Genomic DNA, 14,698 nt, shown 5'->3' on the forward strand with positions numbered 1-14,698 from the left:
GTGGCCTGCGTGGCGGACACAATAATAATATTATTGTGATTTATGATGAATATCTCCATAAAATTATCGGTGGTGCGGTGCTGTGGGGTGAAAGCCGACGCCGCGTGAGGGTGGTATAATGAGACTATACAAGTCCCATATTCGCGCATTAGTCGATTCTTTTTCATCGATAACGTATGTACTCAATACATACAATTATTATACTATTTAAAACTGTTGAAAGAACGAGTGTTGCTCTTTTTTTATCGAAGGTTTGAAAGGTCTTAAGACGCTCACGTGCGGATATCTGAGGCTACACAGTTGCTAAATAATTGCGATATACCTATTATACCTATATATAATATGTCGAGTCTATCCGAGTTAAGGTTGCAAAGTGCGTGTCACCGCATATACTTCACGGTGATCCGGAATGTGTTGACCGTAATAAATCGAAATTTATCATTATAATATTATATTCATGTGCTATAATATATACCGTTTAATAAATAATAACTGTTATTAAATAGAGTATATATTATAGATACCTACTATTCAATAATAATAAATACGAAAAACCGGACTTTCATTGTTAAATGAAAGTGTAAATGAAAACCGGTCCCGGCAAATAGTTGTTTGAATAGTTTGATCAATGCCCTCTTGTTTGTTTTATTATGGAATTGTTTCAGAAAAGTGATCCGATTGTATAATATCCAGGTGATAGTAAAAACGATTGTGAAAAACTATACCTTGAGATCTGTTTGTGTCCTGTTCTGCGTATACCACACACACACATACACTCACAAAATTCTGATGTAAATCTGATATTAAACACTCTCGGCTTACCTATAATATTATATTGCACGTATAATATTGTATAACATGTAAATGTGATAGGTACACGTTCGTTACTCGAACAGCGCTAAGTGTGTATGTACTATGTGTAGTTATGTTAGCTTTACTTATTGTTATTAATATCATATAATGATATCGTGTATACCTTATACATCATATTATTCTAAAGGTATAGTATAACAACATCTATCTATATATTGTATGTATAGTGTATACAGTATTATTATACAGTATCCAGACAAATATCTCTTTCCCATACATGATCTACAAAGCGTTAGGTTTCTATTGGTCGATAAATTACATTGAAAAATAATCGTACATGGGTAAAGTACATACTCGCATTATAATAATAATAAAATGATTGATATACATAATAATAATATATTAATGACCTTATCCGTGTTCCATTTATTATTATTTTCAATAATTTGGTACTTAAATATTATCGACGCATACCAATAATAAATTACATACTTTAGATATATATATATATATATTATACATATAGATTTAATCGAAATGATAAGCATTTAAGTCTTAAGGACATTATATTGTAAGGACGCATATAATATTATGTATGATTTTTTTCGTTGTATAATTACCGATATCACCCTCATAATATAATCTTATTTACACAATGACTTTGTTATAAAAGTGACCTTATAGAGCAAAACTACCAGTGAAATAATTTTTTACGGTACCATAATATTACAATAATATTTTTTGTCTATTTTTTCATTATATTGGGAGAACATATTATATTATACGAATTACGAGGTTTAATATATTCTAATGATGGCACGAAATCATATTTTAAATATATACTATTATAACTTTATAAGGATTTAAAACTAGGATTTATATGCAAAATGTATTGGGTTTTTTTTTTGCACTTTTTCACAAATTTCATTAGTGATGTATACATATTACACAGATCACCTTAGAATTTATAACGATTAAAATTATCTATTTTATATTTAGCATTTTTTAGTGTAGTTACATGTTATTGAATAATATTTAAATTATATACAAACACCAGAAATGCATACGTTTTGTGGTTTACTCAAACGAATGTAATCGTAATGCGAAGAAAGATGCCAAGTCATAATATTATAGCGCTGATAATATTTTAAATTCCATAAAATCAGTAACTTGATGTAAATTTTTTTATTTGTCTGAAAATAATTGACTGTTGCTAATATTATATATTTCTGCGGTCAGTTTATCATAATAAGATTATTCGTTCTTTAAGTTTTTAAATCTCGCCAATTTATCACGCAAAATATTATGTTGGGGCAATTTACTGTACCTATACGGTTATTTAAATTTTAAATAATATGTAATGATCAATAATTATATAAATTAATTGTAACAAATATATAAAAAATACTGTGATTGCGTGCGCGTAAAGGGCGTTCCAGTGTTTAATTTTTTTTTTTCATTTATACCGCAAATAATAATATGTGATCATGTGATAAAAAATTATTAAGTAGCGAAATTATTGCTGAATAATTTCAATGAAAAACTAACCACTCCCCGGAAATCGATATCCTGCGGGTATATATAGGTATTATATTTACTTTGTGATTGTACCACTTGTACCTGTCTAATAGATAGATAATTGGACAGAATTCCATTGTGATGATTAATATTCGACTTATTTGACCCGCAAAACATTTTAAAGGATTTATATTATGCGAAGCTATTAATTATTATTGACAAACCTACCTCGCGACAAGGTCGTAGAAATAAATTGTATCGAGGTCGAAAAAAAAATATGATAATAATAATATATTATGTGTAACACAACTACTACTGTTCTGTTGTAATTAATTTCAAAACAAAACGATTTAATCTACGTCAATTATATTGTATAATAATATATAATATTAATGTATGTATACATGACTCCTGCAGCAGGAGGTACCCATACCGACCGAGGCACATAGCTCACCTTGTCTGTGTGACCCATAACCGAACTCGTTTATATTTTTCTCGTACGGTAGTCCTAGGGCATTTTTTCCGCATGATTTACACATTATAAACTGTCATTTACGTGTATCTATTATTATTATTATTATTATAATGCGACGTGTGCACGCGTGAATAAAAGTTGTGCGCTTCGAGCATGACATTATATTATTATGTTCTCTCTATATTTATATATTATGTGCATAATATAATGTGCGTGTGTGTCGCGTGTGTGTGTTTCTACGGGCATTAGGGAACATTATAAGAAAGGAAATATAATAATAATATACCGTCTGTTGTCGTGTGTGTCGTAAAAAATAACGACAATATAATCCTCTTGTTAGTAAACGTTTCTGCGTTCATAAATATCACAATATACTTATAAGTACATAACATTATATTTTTAAAGTAAATATAGGGCAGTCCAATGCGTGATTGATTTATTACGATGAATGACGAACCCGCGTTTTTTAATTAAGCGAGATCGATATCGGATTATGTCATAGTATACTCGTATTATTTTGGTTATCGATTGTATAATAGTAAATATATAGGACTAGAATTTATATGGCGTATAAGTAGTACAGTATTTATTTAATTTAGTTAAAATATGCAATAAAAAAAATTATAAAATATACAATGAATAATAACACTAATAATTACGCAACTATCATCAATCATAATATTAAGTGAAAGTGGTAAAGCATCTTGTAGCTTTAAATTAATATAGATTGAGTAGTAAAATCGAATTTACTCAACTAATTCGCTAGTATTTCTCTGCAGTGTTACTCTCAAATAAATCTATAGCATATTATTTTTTTATAGATATTAATTTTTTTCCTTCAAATACTATATAGTATTACAGCGTGTGGTCGTTTTCCTAAATTGCTAATAAATTATTTACGATATCGTTCACGATGGTTTTGATTAGAACGTATAATGGTATCACTTAAAAAACATCAAGTGGGTACATATTTTCTGGTTACTTGATCGCAATGAACTAGCAGGACAACAATAGTGGCCAGGGGTTATGTTTTTAAACGCTCATTATAGTCAAGTAACCGACATTGATCGCGGGCGCATTTTTAATAACTGTTTTTAATGATTTTTTAGCGATAATTCGGTAACACGCGTTTGATAATATAACCTTAGTATTACAAACGTGGGGCGAACCAACATTATTGCCTTGGGCTGGTCCGACGAAAGTCGATCCAATGCCGTGAACCTTTGGGGGTTATTCAGTTATTGTAATACATTAACGTAATATTATACCAGACACCAGTAGGTATATAAAATATATATAATAATATACGCACATAATATATAATATGCATATTTCGTAAAAAAAACATTAAGAATTATAATACAAAAATTCACGTAACGGCGTAGTCGATTTTTTAATTATTACACCGGTCGGTAGGTATAATATATTATAATATGTATCATATAATGAGCGTTCTAAGCAATTCTAGTAATTTAAATAACGATTTACGATGCATACATAATATGTATATTATAATATATTGAATAACGGCACTTTATTGCTTTACACGAGATATATTTGACGATACACGTTATGCAACGCAGTCGTACCATTAACCATTATACCTAATAATATATTATGTGCGGAAACAAAAATAGTGTAATGTGGAAATTATTATGAAACAGTAACACATCAATATTATAAGAAAGCCCACGGGTAATAACTATTATGCATATTATTATTAAATAATGCGTGCGCCTAAAAGATGTGTTTCAGAAGCGATTTCTCACTAATAAAAAACTAATGCGCCTACACCAAGCTCTGGACATTGCCGCCGGTGTGGGTCATCGTACCTACACGCGTAAAATTAGTATAATAATATATAAGTCGGTCCGACGAGGCTGTTCGTCTGGCAAGGATACTGTACGCTCGGTACAGCGCGTCAAACGGCGTTTTTCACCAATAAGAAGGCGAAAGCGAATCTCCCGCGGCGCGTGCACGTCATCGATGTATGCGTTTCCCTCTCGAATCCTGGGCCGGGCCGATTACACTTTTTTCTGACATCCGACATCCCGATTTGTCATATTATTATACATAGGTATTGCCGGTATAAAACCGATATTTTATTTCCTCGGGTCCATGAATCTATATATATGCGAAAAACAGCTAGCTATATTATTTTCAAATTCCGTGTCATTCATGTATCAAAACACATTAGATTTCTGCGAGGAAAATCATTAATTAACTAATATCATACATTGAACATATTTTAATGATTATTTTCCAATAAAAAATATCAATATTCATTTAGTTAAATCAGTTGACAAAAAATAATACACAATGATAATTATAATAAAATATAATCAAAATATTACTAAATTATAATTATAATAATAATAATATAATAAACATTTATTCTCAATCATTTTTTTAATAATAACAAACAAGTAAAATCTCCAATTAATTTTTAAGAATAAATTATTTAAACATAAAATAATAATAATATCATTCATTAGTAAATTGTTTATTCGATTGTATGATGTTTGGGATATTATCGTTTGTCTCATTTATCAATAAAATCATAACCGTGGCAAATTGAGTATATTAGGTAGCAGACAATTCGTTATTATTTTAAAAGTGCAAGATGCTGGGTATACGAAGTTAATTTTAAATTGCGATTGCGTTGTATTCATCGGCCTAGTCCTATAGACGATTGTACCTAATAATAATAATAATAATAATAAAAACATAAACAACAATCATAATTATTTATTATATCGTGGTAACAAATAATAACGAACACTATCCGCGGTCTCAACCACGAAGATAGGTCTCAAATCGTGGTTTTATAACGACCAGAGTTCCGCCGGTTAATCGATCGTTCGCCGAGCATCGCATTTTCACCGTGACGATGTCGACGCTCGTACAACTACTGCTGGCTAGTGTCAAGTTGAAGGCCGACTGCCGTTAAGACGCGTGTCGATTATCCTTCCATAACGTACAGTATTATATTATTATCATTATTATTGTTATTATCACACACACACAAACATAACGTCCCGTGCCCACTCATACCTACTCACACGTTACGTACCGTATTTTATGCGCGTAACGGCAGATTCCGTTAAACGATTGGAAACGACGACGTGTATGACCCTCGTCGGGAGGCGAATTGCGCAACCCTTCGATCCGATGGTCGCGTGAAGTTTTCGCCGTCGTATTATGATAATGAAGCCTTAGGTCTTATTAAGCGACCGAGTGAGTAGAAAAGTGAGTTCTTATCGTCAACACCAGCTCCGAGGGCATTCAAATGTTTGATGTTTTCCAGCCACGTTCTTGAAATGGATTGCCCCCCACCCCATCGCATTATATAATATTATACTCTCCCGCGAACTACGCTTAGTTCCTTCGGCCGATCGTAGAAACGAAGCTAATTAAATTTTTATTAAAAATGTGCTGATTGACAAAATCGATTATCATTATCTAGAATTAATTATTGTAAAGCACCTTCTCGCACATCACACGTCGTTCCATCCTACATCCCAATGTTTACCTAGTTCTTATTATGACCAAAACCAACCACTCGGTCGTTGCGTATTACAATGTAATTTGGACCTCTCCTTTTCTTTCCTAAACATATCGAATCGTTACGATTTGATTGTTATGTATCAGTTTATCTACCGACTTGGGTATATTGTACTACTTGTTGTTGTTTATAAAAGCTGTATGGCATAAACGAACGTCGTCGTTTCGAGACGGAGAAAACGCTAAAATAAACTACTTAACGCATTAAAATAACAATTCGATGACGGCCGAGAAGACCGGAGAGAAAAAAAATTAAAACGTTTCGTTTTAGGGCTGTCGTTTTCGATTGTTGCGCACTGGGCCGACATCGCTGCCGACGACCGAAAACCCGCTGCGAACACACACGACGTGCCCCTCCGAAAATTCGTAGACGCAATAAACGCGCTCATGTGTACGTGTGCATACCATACAGGCGCCTTATCGTGTTGATACGACGTGAATCGACCGATTTCGATCTGGCCAGAGCCCCGCGGGTCACACACCGTGTCGGAACGTCTCGCGACTATAATAAACGACGACGACAACGAATTCAATATCATTATCGTCGTCGTCGTAAGTCGCAATACGTCTCGTTAAGGCGCGATCGTTGCGATTGCGTCACGTCGACCGGGTCGATTTTCAAAAAAAAAACCAAACCAAACAGCCTCGACTCTCGCGTGCACGACCGAAAATGGCGAAAATCCGCCGGCGTACGTCTTGTGATATCGATTTTTGTCGAAACACCGATACTGCATCCGACCCACACGAGATTTCGTGGGTTTCGCAAGTTCGCCGCCGCAGATAGTCAGGCAAACACGAGCGGGGTTAAAGATCTGTGTGTACGATGCGGCACCCATCACACGTTATTATTATTTATTATTATGTTTACTCGGCGGATTAAACAGTGACCGGGTGTGTTCACACGGGTACAATTTACCTATGTACCAAGCACGTCCTATACCTACCTATGACCGAATTACAATATTATAATATTTTACGTATATGTACGCGTGAACGATCTTCGATATTTCGTCAAACTTTTTTTTTTTTTATATTCCTTTACATTTATTTAGCACATTTAGAAATATTGGGGCGTATTATTATGATCCGAATATTGATCAACAATAATAATACTATAGTCGATATTATTGACAATCACGAATCATGCAACTACGTTCAAGTCTGCAAAGGGGTTTATCGGGTACTCGGGTATATAATATTATTATACGTTACGTTAATGAATGACGTCAAACGGAAAATAACGTTATTTACATGTTAGGTATTTAACAAAATATAATAGTAGTTGAAAAATGATGTAGATATTTTTCTAAAATTGTAATCCTAACAGATTTTTTTCACAAGCAGCTATTTCTTGGCATGCTGATTCTGTGACTTTTTTCGTCTGTGATATTAGTCACATATGGGTGACACTGGTAATAGTAAGGAGATCTGGCCCTCCTCCGAATTCGAATACAACCATATAAAGTATGGCTGCCCTATGAGGTCTATAATATGATCATAATTTTGTCAACATCACCGAAATCTATGGTTGTGTTTTCGATCTAAATATTATTATTAGCCCCGTTTGGCCGTGGAGGCACCGATAGTATCGCAGCTGAAAACAACATTTCACTTTTGTGCGTACGAAGTCATCACTTTTCTTGAGCCTTTTCCGACGGCCAAAATCAGGTCCCATAATATACGTCTACTTTCGACACCACTTTTAAGTAGTATGCACTATACATAATAATATGTAGGTATATTATATTATATTGCTATACCTGTACGGTTGACGCAGTTGAAACTACGAAATCGTAAAAGTGATGAAAGTTATTTATATATTATAGCTATTACTTCGGCTGATCCGTGAACTGTAGTGGTTTTATTCTATCCATAATAATATGACGTGTATGAGGGCAAACGTACAGGTATAGTAGACGACGAGGAAGTCATAGAATTATAATTGCCAATTGGCAGTGTCCACGCGCGCAGCCGTCGTACCTTTATTATAAATTATATACAGTCACAAAGCTGAATGTTGGCTCATTTCGAGTTTAGAACTGGTTAAACGAAAGGTTTCCTAGTCGGACTAGCCGTGACCATAATTCCGCCTTCCCCGAGGGTACGAACCGTATAATGATATTATTATAACAATATTTTTTTGTATTTAATCACGATCGTCCGGCAACATGGCAGTGATTGCGGGGTCCGCCCGATCCGTATTACGGTACCTAATAAGGTTGATAAATACGACTAAGTACAACCTATAAGTAACCAGTATATCATACTCGTAGGCACACTAATCATATACCACAGATTCAGTACAATACGCCACCGCACGCATTATACTATATTATAGTGTCGCGGGTTAACTGGCGTTCAATTGCGTACAAGACGACCACTGACGAATGCCTATAGCCTAGGTAGTATAGGACGTACTATGGAGCCGACCAAGCTCGGTCGGGCTTTAAGAGGACACGGTACCCGCTAGTGTTGTCTGTCTGTCTTACACACAAACAACATGACAGCTGATCATCTTTCCGGGTACTTACTGTTGTACAGATCGTGTATACTAGACTATAATTTAGTAGTTAATATTATAAAAATTGAGAAATGGAGTATTGACATACATACCTAATATTATCGAGTTTGTATAAGAGAATATTATGAACTTTACTCGAGTGAAGAGTTTTTTTTCATATTTTTATTAATATTTACTTGAATAATTTAGAACTTAATTTTCATAATTCGTTTCAAAATAAATATATGATAAAAAAATCCTCATTGGGGCATAGTTCACGTTCTCTTCTACTGATTCGTTAATACATACATTTTCTCTAATATTAACCATACAAAGACCGTAGTCAAATTTCTGTCGGTATAGGCAATATAGTAGGCGTGATATACGGTATTAACCGTAAGCGAGTAGTTATATTTATTTCCATACGCTTACACAACACCCTGCAACCAACAAAACGGCAAACCATCGCGACGGTAAACGATAGTATAATTATTTATCGAGTTATAACTTTTTTGAGTAGACTACCCGGCAACGTTTTATTCGTTAAGATATTTTACTATAACCACTATCGTTTGCAGGTCATCGGGTCCGGTCGCGGGGTACGAAGAGGCTGATCGTGTATAGACTGTTATAATATAGCCATCAGAGTTGTATAAACACTATCATAAATAATTATAATAATTATTATTAGTATATCGGGAGGTTCACCGCCGTTTTGCCAGATCGATTACGAAACGATTTGGTCGTCGCGGACCGCAACCTTGACACTGCGTCACTTCTAACCCACAACCTCCGGCTGGGATTTTTACTAAAAAACACACGCCACCGTGTATAGGTATACTTATCGCGCACGGTGATCGCGGATAATGAATTATCGGTCATAGTCTAAATTGCGCGCTTTTTGTTATAATATACATAATAACATATTACAATACTGCGTGTACTGCCTACATATATATATATAGGTATTAACATCTCACACCGTAAACATGCACGCGTGTGTGTGTAATATTATTGTACGAAATATAATAGTGACCAATTAGCATAAACACGTGAGCGACGGCGTTTTGTAACGGAGGCGAAACTCGTTACGTATATAATATATATATACATACATACATAGTCGTTGTATATAGTGTGACATAACTAGGTTACAACCGTTTTTGAGGTGAACGTGTTAATAATAGCTATAATGTTATTATTGTCGTACATCAAGACGAATGCCGACACGCGAGGTAGGTACCTATACGCTTGTGTGTGGTGGCTTTGGGCGATCAACACTTTCGGTTGTCGCGAGCAATAAATTCTCCCTATAAGAGCACTCGGAAAGCGATATAAATATTATGATATCGAGTCATACGCTTTTGCGAAATCGACGATACCGTTTTTGAAATTTTTTATTACGGTTTTATTTATAGGTACGCGCGGAATCTTCGTTCACTTTTATCGATTGTGGCGGTGCGAATATTAGCTGCGCGTATGACGTGTTCCCTGCTGTTTGATTCACAAAAAAATGTCCATCCCGATTCCCGTTTGTACGCGGACGCATTAATTTTTTTCCTCGACATAATCATCGTACAACAATATAATGCGTAAAAAATATTGTACTATTTTATCTTAAATTCCCCGTGGCCTAGATTCCCGCGACAAGGGAGCGCACACAGTCAAGGACGCGTGACTTACCGTTTTTGTTTTTTTTCGGTTCCGTTCACAATATTCGTTCGTCGAGAAGGTCTGCTCCGGCGAATACGGTTAATGTGTATTTAAAATTGTTTTCGGCGTTATAATGATATATACGCGCAATTTACAAATCGGTCGTCAGTATAACATAATATTGAAACAGTAGCTGTATCCTTAGTATAGGTACCCATACCATTTACGATGTACATTTTACACCTACTACGAACTTATATACTGCTGTGGCCTGCAGTGGTATATACACCCACACGGTGAATCGTAATCGACGTTTAATAATATTATTATTCTCATCGTGTCAATCGGATAGGTATACTTACCCGGTTGCCGGTTGATCGATACGTCTAGAATTTTGTGTAATATTATTATAACATTGTGGGTGAAACTGGTCTCTCGTTTTAAACGTCCGAAACTCGGTTGTTATATTATGTTGCTACTCGTTACCTTATAGTATTATTAATATTATGATGATTATGTCTGCACAACTTGACATACGATATACCTAGGTAATATAATATACAATTTGGTATTTTGATAGGTGCCTATGTATGTATACGAATTACGGAAGTCGATGGTATATAGTCAAACAGTTAAACGCTGGCTCTGAAATAACGAATTTCACTTTCTAAAATATTTAATTACGACAATTCTATTTTTCAATTAACGATTTCAGAGTCTGCGTGTGACATGCAATCAGCAATTATTACTATATATATATATTATATGTCGCACTGCAAAGAAAGAACGTCTGTAATTATATTATTATACTTACATAAATATTGATAATATTAGTTTATGATTTGAATGTATATTGTTACGATTGAAATGATAAAAAAAACTTACCTTTTCATTGCGGAAAATCGATATTTTCATCTTCGCTCGATCAACTTTGTCGAATAAATTGGCATTATAAAAAGTATATATTTAACGCTCGTTGTGGATCATGTGAATATCATTCGAAACCCGATCAATATTTATTGTGCGATGAATGATGTGTATCTACCTACTATTAATTTGAATACGTCAATAATATACTATACGCAATACTCCATTTGCAATACTATTTGCAATACTATGCCAGCGATGTCCGAAATAATTAATCGGACGAGTATCTACTGGAAATCGTAGCAAAAAAAAAAAAAAAAATGGAACAACTATAGTAATATCATGTATGATACAATATTACAGGTCCGGGTGCTTTATAATATAAAATGTAGTTTATTTCTTTCAAGTAGGTACCTTTACTAAGACGATTTTTTTCAATCCACAAGATTGCGCAATCATTTTTACGTTTAACCGTAATATATATTATTACATAACGCGTATAAATGGTAAAGTGGTTTCTTAAATGCATTAAACATAATATACCATTTAATTTATTCGATACATATAATAAAACAGCCGCACGATTAACGACTACACACATCATATTATAATATTATACATAATACACATGCACCATATTATGTCTCCCGTTTGTCGAACCCTCAAAACGCGTACAAGTATAATACACACGCAGAATAACTGCAGAATGTAATATATATAATATTATATAGATTATACACACAGGACCTTATTATAAGGAAAATATAAATGTTCACAATATTAACTTATGAAACAATCGCATACAATATGTATCTACGTGATTTTAAAATGATAAATACTTCATAATATATTTACATGACACATGGTACGTGCATAATATAGTGCACTACCTATATTGCATAGGGACATAATATTAAATTTATCTTTGTATTTATTTTTTAAAATAAAACCGTTGCGTAAGTATAGGCGTAGGTATAATATATAATATATTATTAACTTCAAAATGTTAAAAATCGAATTTCAGAACAATAATAATTAATATCCTAAAAATTATGAAATGAAAAACGTCGTTTTTTTTTACACAATCATCCGAGTGTGGGACCCTGAGGCAAAGCAACTGTTCCCCTCCCTTTCACGGCGTGGCAAATGATTTGGATTGGTTAAATGGAGAACAGTCATCACGTCGAAACTCAAAAGTGCAACGCGAGCGTCATTATACTACAATACAAAAGTAAACGATCTTATTATAATGATCATCATTGATCATTGAAACGATACGAAATCGACGACGCGCGACGTACATACCTAATGTAAAATAATACACGGGACGGCAGTCGTAGGTATGCATTAGAACTATTGTGGAGTTCTATAGGTATATTACCTACCTATCTATGTGTAGCACATTCCAACGTAGGTACGCAAAACATGGTCGGGGAAAACTGTCTATACGCACGGCCCCGGCAATTGCAACGACAATAATAATAATAATTATTTATTACTATCGTTATTATTATTATTATTATTATTATAGAACACCGCGTTAAAAAAAAAATATAAAACACACACACACACACACCCAAATCGCAGGTTAATCGCCCTTGACACGATTATTAATAGTCGCACGATATTATTCTACATTATATTGTTATATATTATTTGGTTTCGTATATATTTGCAGATCACTGGGCGTGATTCGAGTATTGTTATTGCGTTGTTCTCTGGCGTACGAAATATTATTTTTTCCTAGTGGTTACACTACCCCCTGTAACGATCAAAGTCGTGAGATTCCGCATAAGAAAAAAACCTATTATTATAATAATATTATCATACGGTCGTTTTGCCTGTCTCGTAGACGACGGCGTGGACGACGAAATGGGCGAAAGTAAAATATTGTAACCCGAACGAGCGATCAATATCGTTCAACAGCTTTTTGCAAAATCGACGATCTTTATCGCCGTTTGTTATATTATATTTAGTATTTTAGTACCTATACCTATTACAGTAATTTTATGTGCAAGTCGTATATTACGAGACTGTTACATTACGAGCGACCGAGTAATGACGTGGATCATATCGCATGCGATCATGCGAGTGCGCAACGCCCGAGGAAATATTCGGAAATCTATAAGAAAAAAAAAATAGTATTTAAAAAATGTATCCCTTCAGATATATAATATGTATATAGTTATATATAGCTATCTCTTGGCTAGTGAACAGATTGATTTTTAACCATTTCCCAACAATTTACAATGAAAAAGAGTGGTTGTAGTTTCTCGAAATGTACATCACCACAGGACACTATCCTCATCAAACTGCATAAACTTAGTAGATATTTGAAAATAGGGACCTCAGTGGACCAACAATTCAAGGGAAAACGGGGGTGAGTTATAGTTGGTGGACCGCCTTGTATAGTTATTTTAGACTACTTACACATCGGATAATTAATGTAATGTAATAAATTATACGTTATAATACGCACTATGTTTAATATTTTGTTTAAAAAAAAAATGGACAATTTCTTTGGTTTATAAAACAAACGTATACTATATCGTCGGTTTCACTTGCAGATGACGCTGAACAAAATGGTCGTCTTGTTGACGGCGAGCCTGTTCTGTTCGGCTGCAGCCATATTCCACCAGCCACCGTACTACCCGGCCCCGGAACAGTACAATTACACCGGTAAGTCACAACACCTACCACTATGGTATGCATTTTACATTACACATAATGTACGTAAGCGGTTGCACAGATCTAGTAAATTATCTCTGTAGAACTGTATAGCAGCATAATACATTATGTCTAAGGCGCGTTATAGTATAATAATAATTCTTGTATTATGTGATTCAAGGTTATTTGCCACAAGAGTCGTATGGACAACCCCTAGTCGCGTTGCCGTACCAGGCGCCGCAACCAGGTTTCGGTTTCGGACCATCACCGCCCGCTTCCGGTCTAGGACCCCGTCCCGGACCCAACAAGTGAGTGTTACAACAATATAGTGATAAGATCAAAACCCAAGTGTTTTTTCACGGACTATTGTCAAACTTTTCACTTTTTACTTTTATAGCTTCGGCGAGATACCCACAGCCCCACAAGGCGCCGGATGCCAGCCACCTGTCGGCCCATGCCCCAACAACAAATACAGGACCATTGATGGATCTTGCAACAATCTTAGGTACACCAACTGGGGTATTCCCAACTCCAAGTACGCCAGACTCTTGCCACCCAAGTATTCTGACGGTAAGTTCAAGCATATTTACATCACAATATCGCTGTAGGTATATCTATGTATACCAACAGACGCTTTAATG

The 14,698-nt window shown here is 34.6% G+C and overlaps 1 protein-coding gene across 1 annotated transcript in view; it reads left to right on the forward strand.

Moving 5' to 3' along the window:
- Positions 1–14,698, forward strand: part of LOC132942925 (peroxidase) — a 34,070-nt gene that overhangs the window by 14,942 nt on the left and 4,430 nt on the right. Inside the window, exons 2-4 of the mRNA XM_061011641.1 lie at positions 13,958–14,069; positions 14,239–14,365; positions 14,455–14,627. Of these exons, the coding sequence (XP_060867624.1) occupies positions 13,958–14,069; positions 14,239–14,365; positions 14,455–14,627 (412 nt within the window). The remainder of the gene's footprint in view (positions 1–13,957; positions 14,070–14,238; positions 14,366–14,454; positions 14,628–14,698) is intronic.

The sequence above is a fragment of the Metopolophium dirhodum genome, chromosome 4 (assembly GCF_019925205.1).
Source record: "Metopolophium dirhodum isolate CAU chromosome 4, ASM1992520v1, whole genome shotgun sequence".
In the NCBI taxonomy this organism is placed as follows: domain Eukaryota; kingdom Metazoa; phylum Arthropoda; class Insecta; order Hemiptera; family Aphididae; genus Metopolophium; species Metopolophium dirhodum.